Below are 21,604 nucleotides of genomic sequence, written 5' to 3' on the forward strand. Positions count from 1 at the left end.
GCTGCAGACTGCTCCTGTTATATTCCAGCCAAAGGTCAATGGTGAAGTCCTGGTATGATGTCTCAGGTCGGGAGTTCAAGGCCAAACTCCCGACGCTGCCTACATGTAGTTCAAAGCTGGTAATCTTAGGCAGGGTCCCTTCTCTTCGATGGCATAGATGTATTGCCTTTGTCTGCCCAGAATTAAAGTTCCATATCTGAAACCTAGTTTGTGTCATGTTACCATAGTTTCTCTTCCCTTCTCGGTCCTCATAAATGGTTTCTGATGGTCAGCCAATTGTTAGACAATGGAGTCTGGATGTCATTCATCCTCATCTCAAGTTGAAGAAGTCGGGCTTTTCACACCCATTCTTTGGATTTTGAGTTTGGAGTCAAAAAGTCTGTGACAGTACTGTTAGCCCAATCAGTTGGAGAGAAGCAGCCATTTCCACAGAAAAGGTTGTTTACATTTTAGTGAGTTCTCAGGGATGTGTCCAGAAAGGACATTTGTATTTTAATGACCTCTCCAGGACTTGGTCAGACATGAAAATTAGCTCAGGGTTCTTGTAGTTCTTGGTCTACTGGCAGGAAAGAATGGATCACCTGACCTCCTACTTCATTTTGTCTACAATTGTCCATTTCAGGTTTACTTCATAAGTTCATTTTATAGATCATAAGTTTGAATTGCGTGGGCATGACTATTAAAAGATGAGGATAAGATTATGAAAAGGAAATTACAATATACTGCTGTCCCCTCATACTGCCTTTTTAACACTCTGGCCGGAATTTCACATTGGGTGGAAGGGAGCTGACCACTGACTAAAACGTCAGTGGCGAATCTGCTTCCGCCTTGCCTGGGGATCCGACCTGCATTTTATGGGTCCCCAGGCTTTAATTGTGCTGAGGTGGGACTTCCACCCGCTTGAGGGAGGAAGCCCCGCTTCACTGAGCCTTCAGCCAATCAGTGGGCCGGCAGCTCTTAGTCCCAGCAGCACCTCCGGGAACGGTGTCCACTGCTGGGACTGCAGCCCAGCTGACCGCAGAGGAAGTCATGGAGAGGGGAGTTCAGGTAAGTTTTGGTTGCCTCGCCGGGGGTACTCAGTCGGGCCCTGGCGAGGCAAGGGTGGTTGTTTAGGGGGAAGGGGGGCATGTTGGGTCTTGGGGGTGGTTGGGGTAGCGGGGGCAGCCTCCATCGGGCACCTTGTGCCCAATAAGCAGGGCCCCTTCCTGAAACAATTGGAAGCTGCCTGCTTGTCCCAGGCGGCTTTTCCCAACTCCAGGACGCCCGCTTGCCACGTGTAAAAATCGCAACAAGGCAGGCGAAGACCCTTAAGTGGCCGTTATGTAGCCACTTAAGGGCCTTAATTGGCCTGGGGCGGGCAGGCCGTTTCTCTTCTCCCCTCCCCCGCCCCATGTAAAGGGGGGGAGGGGGGGGGGGGGGCGGAGGCGGAAGCAGATGGGGAAAGCCTCTCACTGCATTTTACACCATCCACTGCCACCATCTGGCTCGTTGGGGTGGTGTAAAATTCCGGCCTATGTTTGTTAGTACTTGTTGCATAGCACCTTTTAAAAAGGAGATTACTAATAGGAGTGCATACAAAACTAGGTTTTGGACTTTAACAACTACATTCCTCAGCTATTACATCTTAAATTGAAAAACATTTGATTGAAATCTCCTTTTTGCCTCCAGAACTATGTTTTGAACTGAAGTGTAGAATATCTGATAATCTTGTGTCTCAAGAAAACTGAATTTTGCCATACTTACATTTGCTTTCCACTGCATGTGAATCCATAAAGTGTCACAAAACACCTTTCATATTTTCATGTAATTTGGTAGTTGAGAAGGCGAGTTTGGAGAGGGAGGGGGAGGAATCAACCCAATTAGCACAAATGTACTTTTAATTTTCAAAACATTCTCAGTTCGCTAAGTGTTCCAGCGTAGCACAAGGCCACATACTTTAGTGATTGCAGAGAGTCAGGATTAATATTATTTTTTTTAAAATGTTGAATTGAATTTCAAGTCATACTAACACACCTCAGATCGCTCGTTGATTAAAAACACAACAGAAGTTGAGAAGCAATCGCATATTTCGCATTTTTATCTTTTAATGAAACATCTGATACAAACGTATCAATCTTAACTACCTCACAAAAATGATGACATTGGTTTCATTCATCAATGCCATATAAATTAATTTTGCAGGTTATTTGCATTCCCAACAGCAGCATGAGCAAGTTATGCAATTACCTTTATTGATAATACTTAGTTGCTGACCTCAAACTGTCACATTGAGATTGTTTGTCACTCTAATAACTGATTCATTGCTACTGCTATAATTTATAAAATGTTGCTTTGTTACTGATTCTACAGCCATGTTCCTGCCCACCAAGCATGGTTTTACTGATTGCAGTTCATGCTTAAATAAATATGCAGACTTCATATCCAAAATACATAAAACAATTAGTACCGATTGGCTGGTTATGAAGGTTGCACTAACAAGTATTATCAATAATGTGCTGTCCTTCAGTATATGCTAACATCTCACACATAAATGCATATATTGCCAAATGTAACTATTCATACAAATGTTTGTTACACATGGTTGTGGTGACATCTAAGTGACTTTTGAACCAACTTACTGGTCAATAGTAATCACTTGACCATTTCAAATGTTAACATTGCTTTGTAAAAATCTCATTGGTCAACAGCAATTGTGATCTTTCTGACTGACAGGGCGCTGGATTAACCTTTATAAAGCGGGGGGGCACATGGAGATTTGGTAAGTTTTAGTTTATAATGGCCCAGATTTTGCAGTTGTATTGATGGTGAAACTGTTAGCGTTCGCAGCCATTACTCCGAGGCTGACAGCAACTTCTGGTGCCCACACACATGCAGCTAAACACGGAACACCAGAGTTTCTGTCTCCATTCTGCCACAGGGTGCGCACTGTTGAAGTCCTCAGAGATGGAAATCAAATTAGAAATCAATGAATTGCATGAACTTCCACTTTTTCTGTTCTATTTTGGTTGTAAAAACCCTTGAAAAAGTTAAGCCTTGTTGAACAGATGTAACTGGGCTCTTAAACAGAGTACTGAATCATAATAACTGAATACCCTCTCTGGCCCTGAAAAAAATAATTTTATATTTGTGGAATGTCAAATTTCTCCATTCCATGATAAAAATTCCATAAGCTTTTGCTTTTTTTTTTAAGTTTGAGATATTTCAGCTTCTATCTCAATCCCATGTGTATGCTTCAATCTTTATTTTGCATTCTGTAAAATTATAAAAAATGAATATGAAACGGGCTTATTACTTCCTGGTTTGTTGTCTGAGAGAATTCTTCAATGTCAATGTCAGCCTGCTTGATGACATCAATGTTGCTGGACACCACAGATTCCCAATCGATGGTGCCAGAATTAAATTAACGTCAGGAAAGGTGAAATCCATGCCAGAGTTCGTTTTTTTATTGTCTTTCATGGGATGTGGGTGTTGCTGGCTAGGCCAGCAGTTATTGCCCATTCCTAATTGCCCTTAAGGTAATGATGAGCTGCCTTCTTGAACTGCTGCACTTCTAGGATTTTGAACCAGCGACAGTGAAGGAATGGTGATATACTTCCTAGACAGGATGGTGTGTGCCTTGGAGGGGAACTTGCAGGTGGTGGTGTTCCCATGCATCTGCGATCCTTGTCCTTCTAGGTGGTAGAGATCGTGGGTTTGGAAGGTGCTGTTGAAGGAGCCTTGGGGAGTTGCTGTAGTGCATTTTGTATATGGTACACAGTGTTGCCATTGCGCATCAGTGGTGAAAAGGATGAATGTTGAAAGTGATGAATGGGGTGCCAATCAAGTGGGCTGCTTCGCCCTAGATGGTGTCGAGCTTCTTGAGTGTTGTTGGAGCTGCACCCATCCAGGTAAGTGGAGAGTACTGCATCACACTCCTGACTTGTGCCTTGTAGATGGTGGACAGGCATTGGGGAGTCAGGAGGTGAGATACTCGCCGCAGAATTCCCAGCCTCCGACCTGTTCTTGTAGCCACAGCATTTACATGGCTGGTCCAGTTCAGTTTCTGGTCAATGGTAACCCTCCAGGATGTTCATAGTGGGGGATTTAGTGATTGTAATGCCATTGAACATTAAGGGGAGATGGTTAGATTCTCTATTGTTGGAGATGGTCATTGCCTGGCACTTGTGTGGTGCGAATATCACTTGCCACTTATCAGCCCAAGCCTGGATATTTTCCAGGTCTTGCTGCATCTGGATACGGTTGGGGGGGACTGCTTCAGTATCTGAGGAGTTGTGAATGGTGAACATTGTGTAATCATCAGCGAATATCCCCACTTCTGACATTATGATGGAGGGAAGGTCATTGATGAAGCAGCTGAAGATGGGTTAGGACTAGGCCATTACCCTGAGAAACTCCTGCACTGATGTCCTGGGACTGAGACGATTGACCTCTAACAACCATAACCATCTTCACTAGATCTTTGTGAGCAGCTTTCTTCAAGGTCAGCAACAAGCACTGTCACTTTACCAGTGATTGCAAAATCCTGGCCACTAATTATAGCTGGTTCCTTTCTAGCAATGGCTGGGACAATCCTGTTCTCTCTGCTCCTGGCTGCCCAACCTCCAACTCATTCACTGAAAAGTGGACATCCCAAAAACACTTGGGCTAGCACCTCAGCTCAACATTAGGTTGCTGCCTAGACCAGTGATGCACTGTGCTACAATGGCCTCTTTTTGTTCTTATTTACCTTTTCTGCTGTTATTCTACATGTCAAGATGAATCCCCCCACCAACTCCCCACCCACTCCTCCACAACCCCCATAAGTGATTTCAGCTTTTAATACCTCTGCAGCCAGTGTCTGCCACATTTTCCCAATGAAATCTCATTTTCTGTGATTCAGCCTGACTGGTAGTTAGCTGACCAGCCTAATAAGGCAGCTGATGCTGAAGAGTTAGATGATAGATGATCAAAAATTTAGAACAATTACTATTGCAGATAGACAGATTTTGTCCAGGTGAGGCATGCATATTTTTGCAATAAACAATTAGTTCTCTCATCACCTGGTGATAATGTTTAAAAAAACAAAAAGCCCAATGTACTAACCAAGGAATTACATTTTCAATCACAAACAAAAACAAGAAATGCTGGAAATACTCAGCAGGTCCGGCAGCATCTGTGAAGACAGAAGCAGAGTTAACGTTTCAGGTCAGTGACCCTTCATTTTCAATAGTGTGTGGTACGAAAAATTTATAGAGGGGCCAGGACATGAGAAAACAAAAGGGGAAAGGTTATTTTTTGTAAAATATATCTGTAAAAGCCCCAGCATTCCATTCCCTTCCCACTACATACTTTAATTACCACTTCCTGCCAATCTAAGCTCTGACACCCCAATCTAGCATCAATCTTTATTATATGAAAATCTGATTGATATACTTGCTGGCCAGCTCTTCCCCCATCTCCCAGTAAATATATCCATGTTCTGAGCATCTATTCCTAGCCTAGACCCCTGTCCATTATTTCAGTCATGTATGTTGCAGCAGCTCTTACTTAGGTGGTAGCGTTTCTTTTACTACAAACAATTCTTACTTGAAACTGTTTAAAAAACGATATCCCAACTGACACAAGGGTAAAATAAACCATTACTACATATTTCATAGTATTCATACTAAATACCATTTTACTTACTGGAAGCATAGTATTTCTCTACTTTGAAAAAGATTTAACATTCCCCATACAAGGAGGGTATGCCGTCTTCAACCACGAGCAAGTGAAGATTGTCTATAAGCTCTCTCATTTACGAAAGTTGAGTATATCTGCTACCATTTTGGTCAGATTATCTTCATCCATCATGGACCTAATTTGGAATACAACCTTAGTTTTTTGAAAAAACACAACCAACAACACAAAGAAGTTATCTTAATAGCTCCAAGCAGCAACAGGTCAGCAAGGATGAAGATCTTTGCAGATGGAGCTTGCACTTCCTTTCACGAATAAGAAATCTATGGCACATAATCTAATTACTTTCCTCAAATTAGGATTATTTCAAATTGACAAAGAAATGGATATCGAACCCAAAGGACCTGAACGTTAAGCCACCTAGAGGCACTGCAGACCAAACTACCTGTTTCCATCAGCTAAGCAACCAAGACAATAATGCTTGGTGAAAGCACAATTGAAGTAGCTACTCTAAAAGAAACACTGCCCATCTAGGCTGAAGTAGTTGTGGTGGCATGAATAGAATAAGCGCCGATTTTTCCTGCCATCGAATAACTTAAATGTAGTACTGTATTATCCAATGTTTTTAATCATATTTGGTGGGACAGCTATGGTGAGCATTCACTCAATGCTGGAGCAATCCAAAACCAATTCCACTGCTCTGTTCCTTCCCCATAATCCTATACCTTCCTTTGCTCTGTTCTTCTCTTAAAAGATGCATTGGTGTCTGCTTCAACTATTCCCAGTGGGAACAACCATCTGTCTAAAGAACTTTCTACGAACCTCTCACCCCATTCTTTTACACGAGTTTTAGTGGAATTATTGCTTAAGTGGGTAAACTGGGTTTCCGTCAAATGTACAGCGACCGAATATCTGAAAAAATTCCTGGCGCTAGCAAAAATTGATTTCGCGATTCATCATAACCTTAAAAAGTTCCATTAATTTTTTTACTCTGCCTCCTTTGCTCCAGAAATAATCCAGGGAACTAGCACATGTTTTAAAAAACATTTTCTCATTCCTTCGGTTATCCTAGTGAATTTAGATTCTTGTACAAGTTTATTACTCTTTGCTCTCATACTCCGATATCCCTCTTCTCTATCCAAGAATCCAAAATTCTTTTAATTGTTTTACAGCTTTATCCAAGTGCAGGGAGATAAAGCCATGGTTTTAATCTCCTAAGAAACGGGCAAATATCCAGCTTGACAAATATTCAATGAGAAAAGCCAAAGTTCTGTGCCCAGCGATTTTCAATGGAAGACGTGTAACTATATGATCTGCCCTATTAATATTTCAAAGATAATATATTTGGAACACCAAAGCATGTAGATCATTTATTAGTTGCTAACCGGGTAATACCAACAACTATTTCTGAACCAGGTAATTTAGGCTTATAGTTTGGGGCTTTTCCTCCTAAAAATGCCAGCATAGGCAATGTGGGAGCACTCTCACCTGAGTTAGATGGTTGTAGGTTCAAGCCTCACTCCAAAATTTAAGCACATAATCTAGGATGACACTTCTCTGCAGAACTGAGGGAGGACTACACTATCAGAGGTGCCATCTATTGGACGAGTCACTAAACCAAGGCGCCATCAGCATTTCAGGTGGACGCAAAATACGCCATGGTACTATTTGAACAGGAGCATGGGAGTTCTCCTTGGTGTTCTGGCCAATATTTATTCCTCAGCCAAAATAACTAAATAAACAGATTATCTGGTCATTGACTTATTTCTGTCTTCGGAAACTTGATCTGTAGAAATTGGCAGCCATGTCTCCAACAGTCTTTACAATTAAAAAGTACTTCATTGGCTGTAAGGCACTTTGGGACAATCTGAGATTGTGAAAGGAACATATAAAAAATAAAGAACTTGCATTTATAAAGGAATGGGCTAAGAGTAGCGCCATTTTCCAACTCAAACTATTTCAAATTAAGAAAGCTCACAGATTTGAGATGTGGTATTACTTTATACGGATGGGGAGTGGTGGGGTGGGTGGGGGGTGTGGACAGATAGGGAACATCTTTTTTTCCCCCCAAGTTTAACGATGGAAATTGCCTTATAGGAACTTGAGTTTTAATTCAAAATTTGAGTCCAGGAAATCTAAGAATAATGACTAACATTACAATAGCACTAGAGTTAAAGATAGATCAGCATTACATAAATGTGACTTTGCTACAACTGTTAAATGTACAAAATCTCATTGTACAATTCCTGGTGGGTAAATAACTTAAGATTTTACTTGGAAGATTGAGTGATACTAAAAACACAAACAACATTTTGAGTCTGACCATCAATCGAAAGAGTTAGCAAGTTTGGAAAAGGGACGCATCGCCAGCAAAAAAAAAATGAACAGGGTTTTCCAATTGCTGTATACATAATTTTAAACTTAAATCTCCCACCCCTTCCAATTATCAACAGATTGCTCACTTTGAATCAGATTACTTGGCATGCGTCCATTACCAAACACTGCACATTGATTACTGTCCAATCAAACTCTTAAATAGATCAACTGCAGATGCAATTTCAGAATTTAAATAGCATTCAGATAGGTTTCCACTATTTTGAATAACCAGCCACATAACAGGACCTCTCCTAGCAGCTTGCTATTATATTTTAAGTTTCCATAAATACTAGTTTTAAAATTTGACCATTTATCTGATGAAAATTAAGAGTAATGTGATACACTTCCAAACCTGAATATTTCAGATTATCAATTAAAACCTGAATTTAGGACAGTAACATTGCTTCTAACTGATGAACAAATACATTCTTGCAACCTTTACAAAAATTACATTTTGGATTCTATGAAGCAATAGCAATAGTATTCCTATTTCCGCCCCCTCAGTGATCTACATCATTTTTAACTTTGCACTGACCCTCTTTCATCATATTTAGTACTACCTGACTTACAAGTCGACTGAACTGAACTGTCTATTGTCTCCAATTGCGTACATTAGACACACTTTCTAAGGCTCACTTCTAATCTCATTCTCAGTCCAGTTAGACAATTCTACTTTATGCTTCAATTATAACCCATACTGCATACTAGAACTGCAAACAAGCTGCTTTCTAGAATTCAATTGATTTGATTTGAAATTTGCTGAATGCTGCACTTTACATTTGGGAACTGTATCTGCTATTGTTTTAGAAATGTAAATAATAATGCCCTGGGATTTCCTATCCCTATATAATTTCATTTTAAAACATTCTGCATGAATATTTACAGAAGATATTTGCATTTACAGGATATGTTCTACATGTTCGACAAAGTTGAGAGTGGATTTTTTTTTTAATTCATTCATGGGATGTGGGCGTCACTGGCCAGGCCAGCATTTATTGCCCATCCCTAATTGCCCTTGAGAAGGTGGTGGTGAGCTGCCTTCTTGAACCGCTGCAGTCCATTTGGGGTAGATATACCCACAGTGCTGTTAGGAAGGGAGTTCCAGGATTTTGACACAGCGACAGTGAAGGAACAGTGATATAGTTCCAAGTCAGGATGGAGTGTGACTTGGAGAGGAACTTGCAGATGGTGGTGTTCTCATGTATTTGCAGCCCTTGTCCTTCCAGTTGGTAGAGGTCGCGGGTTTGGAAGGTGCTGTCTAAGGAGCCTTGGTGCGTTGCTGCAGTGTATCTTGTAGATGGTACACACTGCTACCACTGTGCGTCGGTGGTGGAGGGAGTGAATGTTTGTAGATGGGGTGCCAATCAAGCGGGCTTTGTCCTGAACGGTGTCGAGCTTCTTGAGTGTTGTTGGAGCTGCACCCATCCAGGCAAGTGGGGAGTATTCCATCACACTCCTTACTTGTGCCTTGTAGATGGTGGACAGGCTTTGGGGAGTCAGGTGGTGAGTTACTCGCCACAGGATTTCTAGCCTCTGACCTGCTCTTGTAGCCACGGTATTTATATGGCTACTCCAGTTCAGTTTCTGGTCAATGGTAGCCCCCAGGATGTTGATAGTGGGGGATTCAGCGATGGTAATGGCGTTGAATGTCAAGGGGAGATGGTTAGATTCTCTCTTGTTGGAGATGGCCATTGCCTGGCACTTGAGTGGCACAAATGTTACTTGCCTCTTATCAGCCCAAGCCTGGATATTGTCCAGGTCTTGCTGCATTTCTACACGGACTGCTTCAGTATCTGAGGAGTCACGAATGATGCTGAACATTGTGCAATTACCAGCGAACATCCCCATTTCTGACCTTACGACTGAAGGAAGGTCATTGATGAAGCAGCTGAAGATGGTTGGGCCTAGGACACTACCCTGAGGAACTCCTGCACTAATGTCCTGGAGCTCAGATGATTGACCTCCAAGAACCACAACCATCTTCCTTTGAGCTAGATATGATTCCAGCCAGCGGAGTGTTTTCCCCGATTCCCATTGATCTCAGTTTTGCTAGGGCTCCTTGATGCCATACTCGGTCAAATGCTGCCTTGATGTCAAGGGCAGTCGCTCTCACCTCACCTCTTGAGTTCAGCTCTTTTGTCCATGTTTGAACCAAGGCTGTAATGAGGTCAGGAGCTGAGTGGCCTGGCTGAACCCAAACTGAGCGTTACTGAGCAGGTTACTGTTAAGCAAGTGCCACTTGATGGCACTGTTGATGACACCTCCCATCACTTTACTGATGATTGAGTGTCGGCTGATTGGGCAGTAATTGGCCGGGTTGGACTTGTCCTGCTTTCCGTGTACAGAACATACCTGGGCAATTTTCCACATTGCAGGGTAGGTGCCAGTGTTGTAGCTGTACTGGAACAGCTTGGCTAGGGGCGTGGCAAGTTCTGGAGCACAGGTCTTCAAGTACTATTGCTGGAATATTGTCAGGGCCCATAGTTTTTGCAGTATCCAGTGCCTTCAGTTGTTTCTTGATATCACGCGGAGTGAATCAAATTGGCTGAAGTTGGACATCTGTGATGCTGGGGACTTCAGGAGGAGGCCGAGATGGATCATCAACTCGGCACTTCTGGCTGAAGATTGTTGCAAATGCTTCAGCCTTATCTTTCGCACTGATGTGCTGGGCTCCTTCATCATTGAGGATGGGGATATTTGTGGAGCCACCTCCTCCAGTTAGTTGTTTAATTGTCCACCACCATTCACGGCTGGATGTGGCAGGACTGCAGAGCTTCGATCTGATCCGTTGGTTATGGGATCGCTTAGATCTGTCTATTGCATGCTGCTTATGCAGTTTGGCACGCAGATAGTGCTGTGTTGTAGCTTCACCAGGTTGACACCTCATTTTCAGGTATGCCTGGTGCTGCTCCTGGCATGCCCTCCTGCACTCTTCATTGAACCAGGGTTGGTCTCCTGGCTTGATGGTAATGGTAGAGTGGGGGAGATGCCGGGCCATGAGGTTACAGATTGCGGTTGAGTACAATTCTGATGCTGCTGATGGCCCACAGCACCTCATGGATGCCTAGGTTTGCATTGCTAGATCTGTTCGAAATCTATCCCATTTAGCACAGTGATAGTGCCACACAACACGATGGACGGTATCCTCAATGTGAAGGCGGGACTTCGTCTCCACAAGGACTGTGTGGTGGTCACTCCTACCAATACTGTCATGGACAGAAGCATCTGCGGCAGGCAGATTGGTGAGGACGAGGTCAAGTATGTTTTTCCCTCGTGTTGGTTCCCCCACCACCCGCCGCAGACTGAGTCTAGCAGCTATGTCCTTTAGGACTCGGCCAGCTCGGTCAGTAGTGGTGCTACCGGCCACTCGGGTGCTATTGAGCACCTGAAGGGTTGCAACTATTATACCACACAGACGTGATGATAGTGTTTTAATGAATTAACAAATGATTTTTGTTGTTGTTGAATTTTTCCTCTATTTCTAGTTTCTCTCCTCCTTACCTGAAGGCATTAATTGTTGTTGGAAGAATGAGCATTAGCAACTTCAAGGCACCTTAGCCAACCACTCTCCTTCACACATGAATCTGTGCAGGCTATCCAACTATGAAGGACATGACAACTGAACCTGTACTTATGCAATGCTCACTGTGAATAGCAATTAGGGTTAGGAACACTGATTGCATTCTCCTTAGCTCGGGTGTCTGAAGGTCAATTATCACCCCAGTTGAAATGAGCTAATGCAGCACATGAACTAAAGACAAATCTGAGACCTTCTGTTCTTTAAAGAACTGCCCTTACCAAGTTATCGATGGAGCTGTATTTTAGGACATTTAAGTATCCATGTTGGATAAATTTAGAAAGCCTTTGATGAACACAAAAATAATCCACTACTTGAGGAACATTTTGCATGGCAGAGATAACTATCGGTTCCTTTTCTTTAATATCAACCACCTCTTTGAAACCCTTTCCCATGTCTCCTCCCCCTCACTTCTGACAAGTGCGACGAGCTTATATATTTCTTCATTGCCAAGGTTGAGAACATCTATTCAACTCTTTCCTTGTCCTTCCCAACAAAGCCAAACCTGTCCCAGTCCCTTTCCAACTTCAACCCTGAATCCACCTCTCTAGATTCTCCCATGCTTCTCCCGCCTTCCTCAAGCTCATCATCCATCATACCTAGCACCTGTTTCAACCCCGTGCCCACTCAAGATGACCCACCCTCGCTTCACGACTATACTAGCTGATATTGTATATGATTCCTAACAATTAAGTTTAATATTTAAAATACAAGCTGTCACAATCTTGAGAGCCATATTAAGATGAACATTTTTACTAAATTAAATATGCTTCAGCAGTCTTCATTTGTTGTATTATTTTATTTAAGTTGTAAATAAGTAATTCATTTCCTTTGGTCTTTTTTTTGTCTTCTAGTCAAGAGTTTTGTAAAATAACCTCAAGGTTTAAAATACTCAATCACGCATGGACACGATGGGCCTGTGCTGTGTAACTCTATGACTATGACTCGTTTCATTTCGAAAAATACTCATTTAAAGTAGATAAAGTTAACATATGGAATTAGAGCCAATTTATGGAGTTCTAATGGAGATCAATTTTCCTCTTGTTGTATTTGGTTTCTCAAATGTTAGTTTTCCTTCTTTTCCCTGAAGCATCATTTTTGTGTTGGTCCCTCAACTATATGCTCAAAGTGGTTTAGAAGTTTGCCCGTGATATGTTGTCATTACACATTATGGTAATTACTTGAAGGAAAATAACTTCAAAATGTTATTTTAGTTCTAGTCTGTACCTGATAATTACTAATGGTCCCTTTCCTGATTTAAGGATATTCCTAAATAATTCCATACAACATTAGATTTGCTTTAAATTAGAACTTATGCCAGACTATTTTAGCAAAGTATAACCTAACTAGGATACTAGATAATTGTGTTAATATAAGCTTTTTAAATTATTTATTCAGATAATTTGTGGCTTTTTAAAAAAACGATTATTAGTTCACATATGTGCATATAACACCTAATACGCTCAGCAAAGAACATGTGACTTCCGTAAATGTGTCCACAATTCACTGTGACAAGCAGGTCTTTTAACTTGACCCACATTTTTCACACCAGATGTGCTCCCATAAGGTCAGTCAACCTCCGCTTATAAAAAAAAAACAGTTACTGTGTGTTGTGTTATTTCTCTTAAAGCACATGGCCACATTTAAAACCATTTCTTCCTTCTCCACAGAAACCCTACTGCAACGTGTACTGGATTATAACCGTTACATATTTTTCACATTTGCGTAATTAATCTTTCTTAAAACGAGAAGAAACTAGCATACAAATGGACTCAACCAATCTGAATAAATTCTTAAACTGACACCAAAGTGATGAATATAGTGTATGCGGTCACATGAGTAAGTTATAAAATATCAGAAAGCAGATGATTATGCTCGACGCATTTAATGAATGTTGAAAGGAGCACTGGACCGTGCATTGCCTAAACGTAAGGTGCAGGGGTCGGCAACGTGTCCGTGGTAGACAATTTTGGGGTCCGTGACTGGTAATTTCAGTGATGAGAAATTTCCCACTGGCTTCTATAGAGAGCCTTTAAAAAAAATCACAAGCATCAGTTTCACAGCTGACGGGTGCTGAAGCAGACACAGCGCTTTCTGAACATTGGGCAGATTCGGAGTTTTCTGGCGGGTTCCGATTATTTTTGTAAAAGTCGGCGGGAAAAAACACAAATCTGTCCAGAGTTTAGAAGCACTGTTACTGCTCTCAGCAATGGTCAGAAAGATGGTTGTGGGTGGTAGAGTACGGAATAAGAGCGCACGCAGGGGGGAAGAGGGCGCGCCCGGGGAGGAGGGGAGGGGCAAGAGAGTGCGCCCGGGGAGGTGGTGTGCTGGGACAGCGAGGAGGGGGCGGGCTGGGGAGAGGGGGCGGGCTGGGAGCCAGAGGGAGCAAGTGGCGGAGAATGAGAGACAGAGAGTGAACGGAGTGGGGGGAGGCGCGGCGAGACAGGGAGACCAAGAGACACGGAGACTGAGAGGGACACAAACAGCATGTTTTGCTGTTTACAAGGTTAAACCAGGAAAAGATGTGCAAACTAGCCTGGAAGTTTAGTTTCTAAAAATTAATTGCCGTTTCAGCTTTTACAGGCTACAGTTTACAGGACTTACGAATATTTTTCATGGCCTATTAATTTTAGTGTAGTGTATGGGCAGCGGAAGATGTTTGCTATTTATGCTCTGATAGCAGTCAATTCCCCAAAACTTCTACTCTATCAGGATTTCAAACCAACATGTTGCACTAAGGAATACAATTTATTCTACTACTTACTTTAAGTCCTGCAAGAGATCTTTTGCATTCAGCATGGTAATTAAAGAAGTGGTAGCTGCTGGAATAATAATGATAGGGGTTCGAGAACCTGGAAGGAAGAGACAGTACTTTGAAGTTTTCTACTCCTCAATAAAAATCTGAGGCTAAAAATAATAGTTTCTTTAGACCACAGGAAATGATATTAATTCAGTCCTGATTTATACAGTTTACAAATGCAAACACCTCTGCCAATTAATTATATTTTAATGCCAGAGTACTGGGATTGCTTTAGTAATATCGTTTAGTGCAATCTTACTGTACTATTTTATAACTGCAGAGGTATAAATTTGTCTAGAAACTAAAACTTAGCTAAAGAACATTCAAGTGGTAAAATGTGGTTCTTACCCTTCTTTTGATTTGGTGGTGGCCTTGCCTGCGAAACTGTTGGAAAAAATATATGCATTAAAAATAGGACATCCTGTTACATTATGCAGTAATACAGAAAACATTCCAACATGCATCACAACTGATCCAATCGTGGTTCACCTACAGCAAATTCTGTATCTCTGTTTCTTCTCTCCATCTAATTCCCTCCCCCAAAACACATTAGACAATTATATGAAAAGGAAGAATGAAAAGGAAGGGTTATGGGGAGAAGCAGGGAAATGGAACTGAGGGAATTGCTCTATCAGAAAGCCAGTGCGGACACGATGGGCCAAATGGTCTCCTTCTGCATTGTAACGATTCTGTGACTTCAAAACTTTTGATATAACTATTTACGTTATGTGAGTTGTAGCCTTTGACTTGTTGGTCCCTGATTCAAATGATCAGACATATCTCACTGGAAAAATATTCATTTCTTTACTTAATTTAATGTTTTTATAACTACAAGCAGAGAAGCAGGAACTGCTAGTAGGAATACTTCATTTATCACACATTTTTCACAATTACACCACTGTTTTAAATAATTCTGCTTAAAGAATGTTTTGTTCAAAATATAATGAAAAAGCTTTAACTTTCATGTTATAGAAAGCAAAAAAAATAAAGTTACAAGAGAAACATAATTGCATTTTGACTACTCACCATTTCTAAGTTAGGTAAGGATACCTAACAAATGCATATTCTCAGAATAGATATGATTTACTGAAGTTATCAGTAGAAACAATCAACTGCACTACTGTATAATAATTGAGTGGTTGTCTTTTGAATCCCACTAATGATCTTGATTATCAGGTCCATTCACGTCATATGTAGGAGCTGACTGGCTGAAAAGAAGTTATGTGATTATGCATGTTGAAAAATTAGGAAATTAAATATTTAGAGAAAGGATTCATGCAACAGATTCTTACAATAAATGGAAGAATTATTTGCAGGTCTGATATGTGGAAATTATTCGCACGTTTGAATCCCTCAACCAAGATGCTCCGATACAACTATTTCCTATGCAGTACAGCTAGAGACAGAGAATACATTAAAACTCTAATGTATAGCACAATCTACTTCCTCTGCCCTACTACTTTATTAACCAATTACTGGAACAAACCTTACTTTGGGTATCCAGACTGTACACTCATGCAACATCAGCCACAGCCAAACGATGGCCCATTAGCGCTCATGATGCTAGAATTTTGTTTCAATTTGATCATTTGAGACAAGTGTCAGATTAGTAAAGAATTCATTTTGATTAATAACCTTCAGTTGAATGAATGGGTGTCAAAATAAGGATGTAAGCTGGAAATGGAAAGAGATGGGTTCCCTAGCCATGTGTTTTGGGGCTGTTTAGGAAATTCTACAAGTTTCTTCTTTCTTTCTCCTCAACTTGGGCAACTGTCATCAATTTAAATTGGATTCCAGTTACAGTCAGGTTATTGATGTATGCTCTTGTAGCTGCCAAATGGACTGTCTTCAAAACTAGAAGACCCCAATAGCTCAAAGTCTGGACGCATGGAGAGTATGTTATAGAACACTGCTGCTCTTAATTTATCAAAGAAAAACGTCAAATATCAGACAGTATGGTCCCCTCTGATATTCAAGGCTAGTTCATTAAAAGCCTCAGCTTTGGCTGATAGCTGAAGGCAGTGACGTCTCTTGATCCTTGCTGGATTCTCTTCTTCCCTCCCAAACCACTGCATTAATTGAACTCCCAACCTCCACTTAATAATTAACAGATAGTACTGTTTATCACACTATGTTTTCGTGTTTGTATTTCGATCAATGACCTTCAGTTGTTGGATTCCGGTGTTAATAACTGTGCTTCACTTTGATGAAATTGTTTACTGCTTCTCTTGCTGAAAGCGCTGCATCACAAATGCTTAATTGTTCAATGACACTTTTCCCAAAACAAGACTTACATCTAATGTATAAAGAGAAAAAATTAGAATTGGTAACCGAGGCCTGGAAAAAATTTTATACTCGACTCTGTCCCTCTGATGCATCCTATAGAGTCAATGGAGACATATCAACACTGAAATGTGTGGGGCACATGTCTGCCTCTACAGAACTACCAATATTAAAAATCAGGCTTTCAAAATTCACAGTAAGTCTACTAAATACAACACAAGTACTGGCATTCCTCAGCTTTCAGTAAATAAATGTTAGTCAATTGGCACAATATCTTCGACAGCCACTAATCCCCCAAACATAGACACACTGACTTTGTCAAGTCAATTTGTGTACAGTGCGTGTAAAGTTCAAGTGGCATTGTGGAAAGAGGCAGACTGGAGAGTATAGAAAGAACAAAATACACAACCTGAAACTGCTACAGAAAAGTATAGACCACTGATAGAACCCAGTGCTATATTTTTGGAAAGAGAAATTTTGATTTTAGAACTTGCTGCTTCATCTTCATTTCAGATCTCGCATACTGTATTGCCAATGCCAAATGGTCCCACTGTATGCTTACTATTTATGTCAAATGAAGTCTAACCTCAGACGTATATTACTGTAAGAACTCTGCAAAGTTGATGTCATCTCATAGCCATTGTGGTAGTTTATCAATTCTCCCAACCAAGTTTCATATTCAGGTCTATATTGGTGAAGGTAAATGAAAACCAAGGAAATATTGACAAGGTTGAGTATAGAGTCTTTACTGGCATCAGAGTATATTTGTCAGGTAATTAGACTCCTAATCAAGAAAGTTTAGTTTGTTCATGTTATTTATGAATTAATACAGGTACTAAGTAAGGGCAAAGGAACTTTGTAACTCAAAGGGCTTTGGAATATTAAGTGTGTAACAAGTGAACCCTACCTATGAAAAGTCACAACCTGAAACATTGCTCTATTTCTCTCTCCACAGATGCTGCCTGACCTGCTGAGTATTTCCAGCATTTTCTGTTTTTTGCTTCAGATTTCCAGCATCTGTAGTATTTTGCTTCTCTAAGAAAAGATGTTCATTCCACTTGGCTACACAATCACAGCTAACAGTACAGGTTTATCTGTACCAGAGTCTAAATCAGTGCTATGGTTGGGATCTGTCGAATTACGTATCAGGAGTCAGCAATCTGGTACACAACTTAAGAAAATCATATGTTGGAAAGAGTTTGAAATAACACTGAAAGAATCTTTGGCAGGATTCCAGTGAAGGGATTACATTTAGGGTCAGATTTTATTCTGGCGTTGGGAGACCCTGCATCAGCCCTCGATTGGACCCCAAGAGCTATTTAACAGCAGGCAGGCAGTTAACTGCCTGCTGTCAGGGATGCCATCACTTTAAGGGACGAGCTCCTACCTCCAGAACTTGCGGACAATCAGAAGGCCGGCAAAGCCACCGGGAGCAGTGGCCACTGCCGGAGGCCCTGCAGAAAGTGTAGGATGGAGCTTAAGAAAGCAATTAGGAGAGCAAAGAGCGCATATGAGAAAGCTCTGGCTGATAAAAATAGGGAAAATCCCAAGATATTCTATAAGTATATCAATGGGAAGAGGAAAACCAGGGAAAAAGTAGGACCCATTAGGGACCAAGGGGGAGATTTGTGGATGGAACCAGAGGACAGGTGTTGAACAAATACTTCACATCTGTCTTCACCCAAGAGAAAGAGGATGTAGATATGGAACTTAGAGCGAGAGACTGTGAGGTTCTTGAGCAAATTATCATAGGGAGTGACAAGGTATTGGACGTTTTGGAAGGCTTAAAAGTGGACAAATCTCCGGGTCCGGACAATTTGTGTCGCAGGATGCTGTGGGAGGCAAGGGTGGAGATTGCAGGGGCTCTGACCCTAATTTTTAATTCCTCTCTGGCCACAGGAGAGGTGCCAGAGGACTGGAGAATAGCTAATGTGGCCCCACTATTTAAGAAAGGTTGCAGAGATAAGCCAGGGAACTACAGACCAGTGAGTCTCACGTTAGTGGTAGGGAAACTATTGGAGAAAATTCTGAAGGAGAGAATCTATCACCACTTGGAGGGGCAAAATTTGATCAGGAATAGTCAGCATGGCTTTGTCAGAGAGAGGTCATGCCTAACAAATTTGATTGAATTTTTTGAGCATGTGACCAGGTGTGTAGATGATGTAGTTTACATGGATTTCAGCAAAGCCTTTGACAAGGTCCCACATGGGAGACTGATCGAGAAAGGAAATGGACATGGGATACAAGATAACTTAATAAGGTGGATTCAAAATTGGCTTAGCTGCAGGAGACAGAGAGTGATTACAGACGGCTGTTTTAGTGACTGGAAGCCAGTGTCCAGTGGCGTACCACAGGGATCCGTGCTGGGTCCCCTACTGTTTGTCATTTATATAAATGATATAGATGACTATGTGGGGGGTAGGATCAGTAAGTTCGTGGATGACACAAAGATTGGCCGAGTGGTTAACAGTGAGGTGGAGTGTCTTAGGTTACAAGAAGATATAGACGGGATGGTCAAATGGGCAGAAAAGTGGCAGATGGAATTTAACGCTGAAAATTGTGAGGTGATACACTTTTGAAGGAGTAATGCGACATGGAAGTATTCAATGAATGGCCTGACACTGGGAAGGTCTGAGGGACAAAGGGACCTTGGCGTGTTTGTTCATAGATCTCTGAAGGCAGAAGGGCAGGTTAATAGGGTGGTGAAAAAGGCATATGGGACACTTGCCTTTATCGATCGAGGCATAGATTACAAAAGCAGGGAGGTCATGTTGGAGTTGTACAGAACCTTGGTAAGGCCACATCTGGTGTACTGTGTGCAATTCTGGTCACCACATTATAGGAAGAATATGACTGCATTGGAGGGGGTGCAGAGACGATTCACCAGGATGTTGTCTGGGATGGAACATTTAAGTTATGAAGAGAGGTTGGATCGGCTGGGTTGTTTTCGCTGGAGCAGAGAAGACTGAGGGGTGACCTGATTATGAGGTGCATGGACAAGGTGGATAGGGAGCAGCTGTTCCCCTTAGTTGAAGGGTCAGTAACGAGGGGTCACAGGTTTAAGGTGAGGGGCGGGAGGTTTAAGGGGGATTTGAGGAAGAATGTTTTTTACCCAGAGGGTGGTGACGGTCTGGAATGCCCTGCCTGGGAGCGTGGTAGAGGCAGGTTGCCTCACATCCTTTAAAAAGTACCTGGATGAGCACTTGGCACGTCATAACATTAAAGACTATGGGCCAAGTGCTGGCAAATGGGATTAGGTACACAGGGCAGGTGCTTTAATGCATCAGTGCAGACTCGATGGGCCGAAGGGCCTCTTCGGCACTGTAGTATTCTGTGATTCAATATGAAGAGTGAAGACCACCCCAGATCAGATGAGGGGAGAGGATTGCAAGGGCCATTCAAGCAGGCCCCAGCGACGAGATATTGGGGTAGGTGGTGTCCATTGCTGCCCGGGGGAAGCTCTCATGGAGCCCTGGATTGCCTCCAAAAGCGGGAACCACCCCTGACACCCATGAGCAGCCAGTCAGGTCTCAGCTGATGGTATCTCCCCGCGGCGGTAGGCCCACCACCTTCCATTAAATTGAAGTAGGCCCCTTCACCTTCCATTAAATTGAGGTGGAGGCGGGAAGAGGCCCTTAAGTCGCCATTAATTGGCCACTTAAGGGCCTCCATTGACCTGGGATGGGAAGGCCATTCTTGGCCTTCCCCACCCTGAATTAAATTGGAAGGCTTTGGGAAGGAGACAGGCACTCCACCCCCGCCTTCCCACACAACTTTATGGGCTTCGCCGCCTCCGCTCCCATTGTTACAATCCTGTTAGGGACTGTTAACTTTTAAAAAGACAAAGTCAAATTCTCAGTTATTACTGAAAGAATTCACATTTTGAACAAAAACTGTACTGTACAAGAGTTAAACAAAGCAAAACACTTCTAACTTAACACTACAATTTGGAAAATGTATATTTGGGCTCAAAAATGACACAGTGGTTAGCACCGCAGCCTCACAGCTCCAGCGACCCGGGTTCAGTTCTGGGTACTGCTTATGTGGAGTTTGCAAGTTCTCCTTGTGACCGCGTGGGTTTCCGCCGGGTGCTCCAGTTTCCTCCCACAGCCAAAGATTTGCAGGTTGATAGGTAAATTGGCCATTGTAAATTGCCCCTAGTGTAGGTAGTGGTAGGAGAATTGAGGGAAGGTGGGGATGTGGTAAGTAATATGGGATTAATGTAGGATTAGTATAAATGGGTGGCTGATGGTCGGCACAGACTCGGTGGGCCGAAGGGGCTGTTTCAATGCTATGACTCTATGAGAACACTCCCATTTGGCTTGGACTTCCACGTTAAAAGTTTCCCTATACATTACAAGATCTTGGTGGTTTGTTCACTTCTCCTGGGACCAATCCAAAATGTACCACAGTTCTTAAGAATTCACTTTGATTTCCTTAGTTTCTCAGCTCTCTTCTGAAGTGTGAGAATACTAATCTGGACTTCCCAGCTCGAGCATGGGTCTGCCTCAAAACAGAGCCACCCCTGATTACTGATGACCTCTCTGCTCCTGAGTCCAACTGGCTTCCAAAGGCCAACTTGCTTGTCCAAAAGTCAACTGAACGTGTCAGCAAGCACAGAAAGAACACCTGACCCAAAAGGCATCTCCCGAGCAACATCTATCTCCATAGCAATGTGATACACATGGGATGTCCCAGAGAGCAATTTAAACTAATTATTTCCAACTCCCAATCTTCCCTTTGATCTGGGAAAACATAAATAATTTAAACCCCTGACTGAGGTAGCTGCAGACACACTGTCTCCATCAACAAGTTAAGAGGGCTTCCCATTGTGCAATGGTCTTTAACACTTTCCAATATGACCTTACTAAATGAACATGGGCCACCCTTTGATTTGTAACCACCCAAAGCTT

At 42.1% G+C, this 21,604-nt stretch overlaps 1 protein-coding gene across 1 annotated transcript in view; it reads right to left on the minus strand.

Annotated features, from left to right (window-relative positions):
- Positions 1–21,604, minus strand: part of cdc73 (cell division cycle 73, Paf1/RNA polymerase II complex component, homolog (S. cerevisiae)) — a 455,163-nt gene that overhangs the window by 129,240 nt on the left and 304,319 nt on the right. The window contains exons 12-13 of the mRNA XM_068037710.1: positions 14,757–14,792; positions 14,373–14,460 (exon numbers count right to left, since the gene is read on the minus strand). Of these exons, the coding sequence (XP_067893811.1) occupies positions 14,373–14,460; positions 14,757–14,792 (124 nt within the window). The remainder of the gene's footprint in view (positions 1–14,372; positions 14,461–14,756; positions 14,793–21,604) is intronic.

The sequence above is a fragment of the Heterodontus francisci genome, chromosome 8 (assembly GCF_036365525.1).
Source record: "Heterodontus francisci isolate sHetFra1 chromosome 8, sHetFra1.hap1, whole genome shotgun sequence".
NCBI lineage: Eukaryota > Metazoa > Chordata > Chondrichthyes > Heterodontiformes > Heterodontidae > Heterodontus > Heterodontus francisci.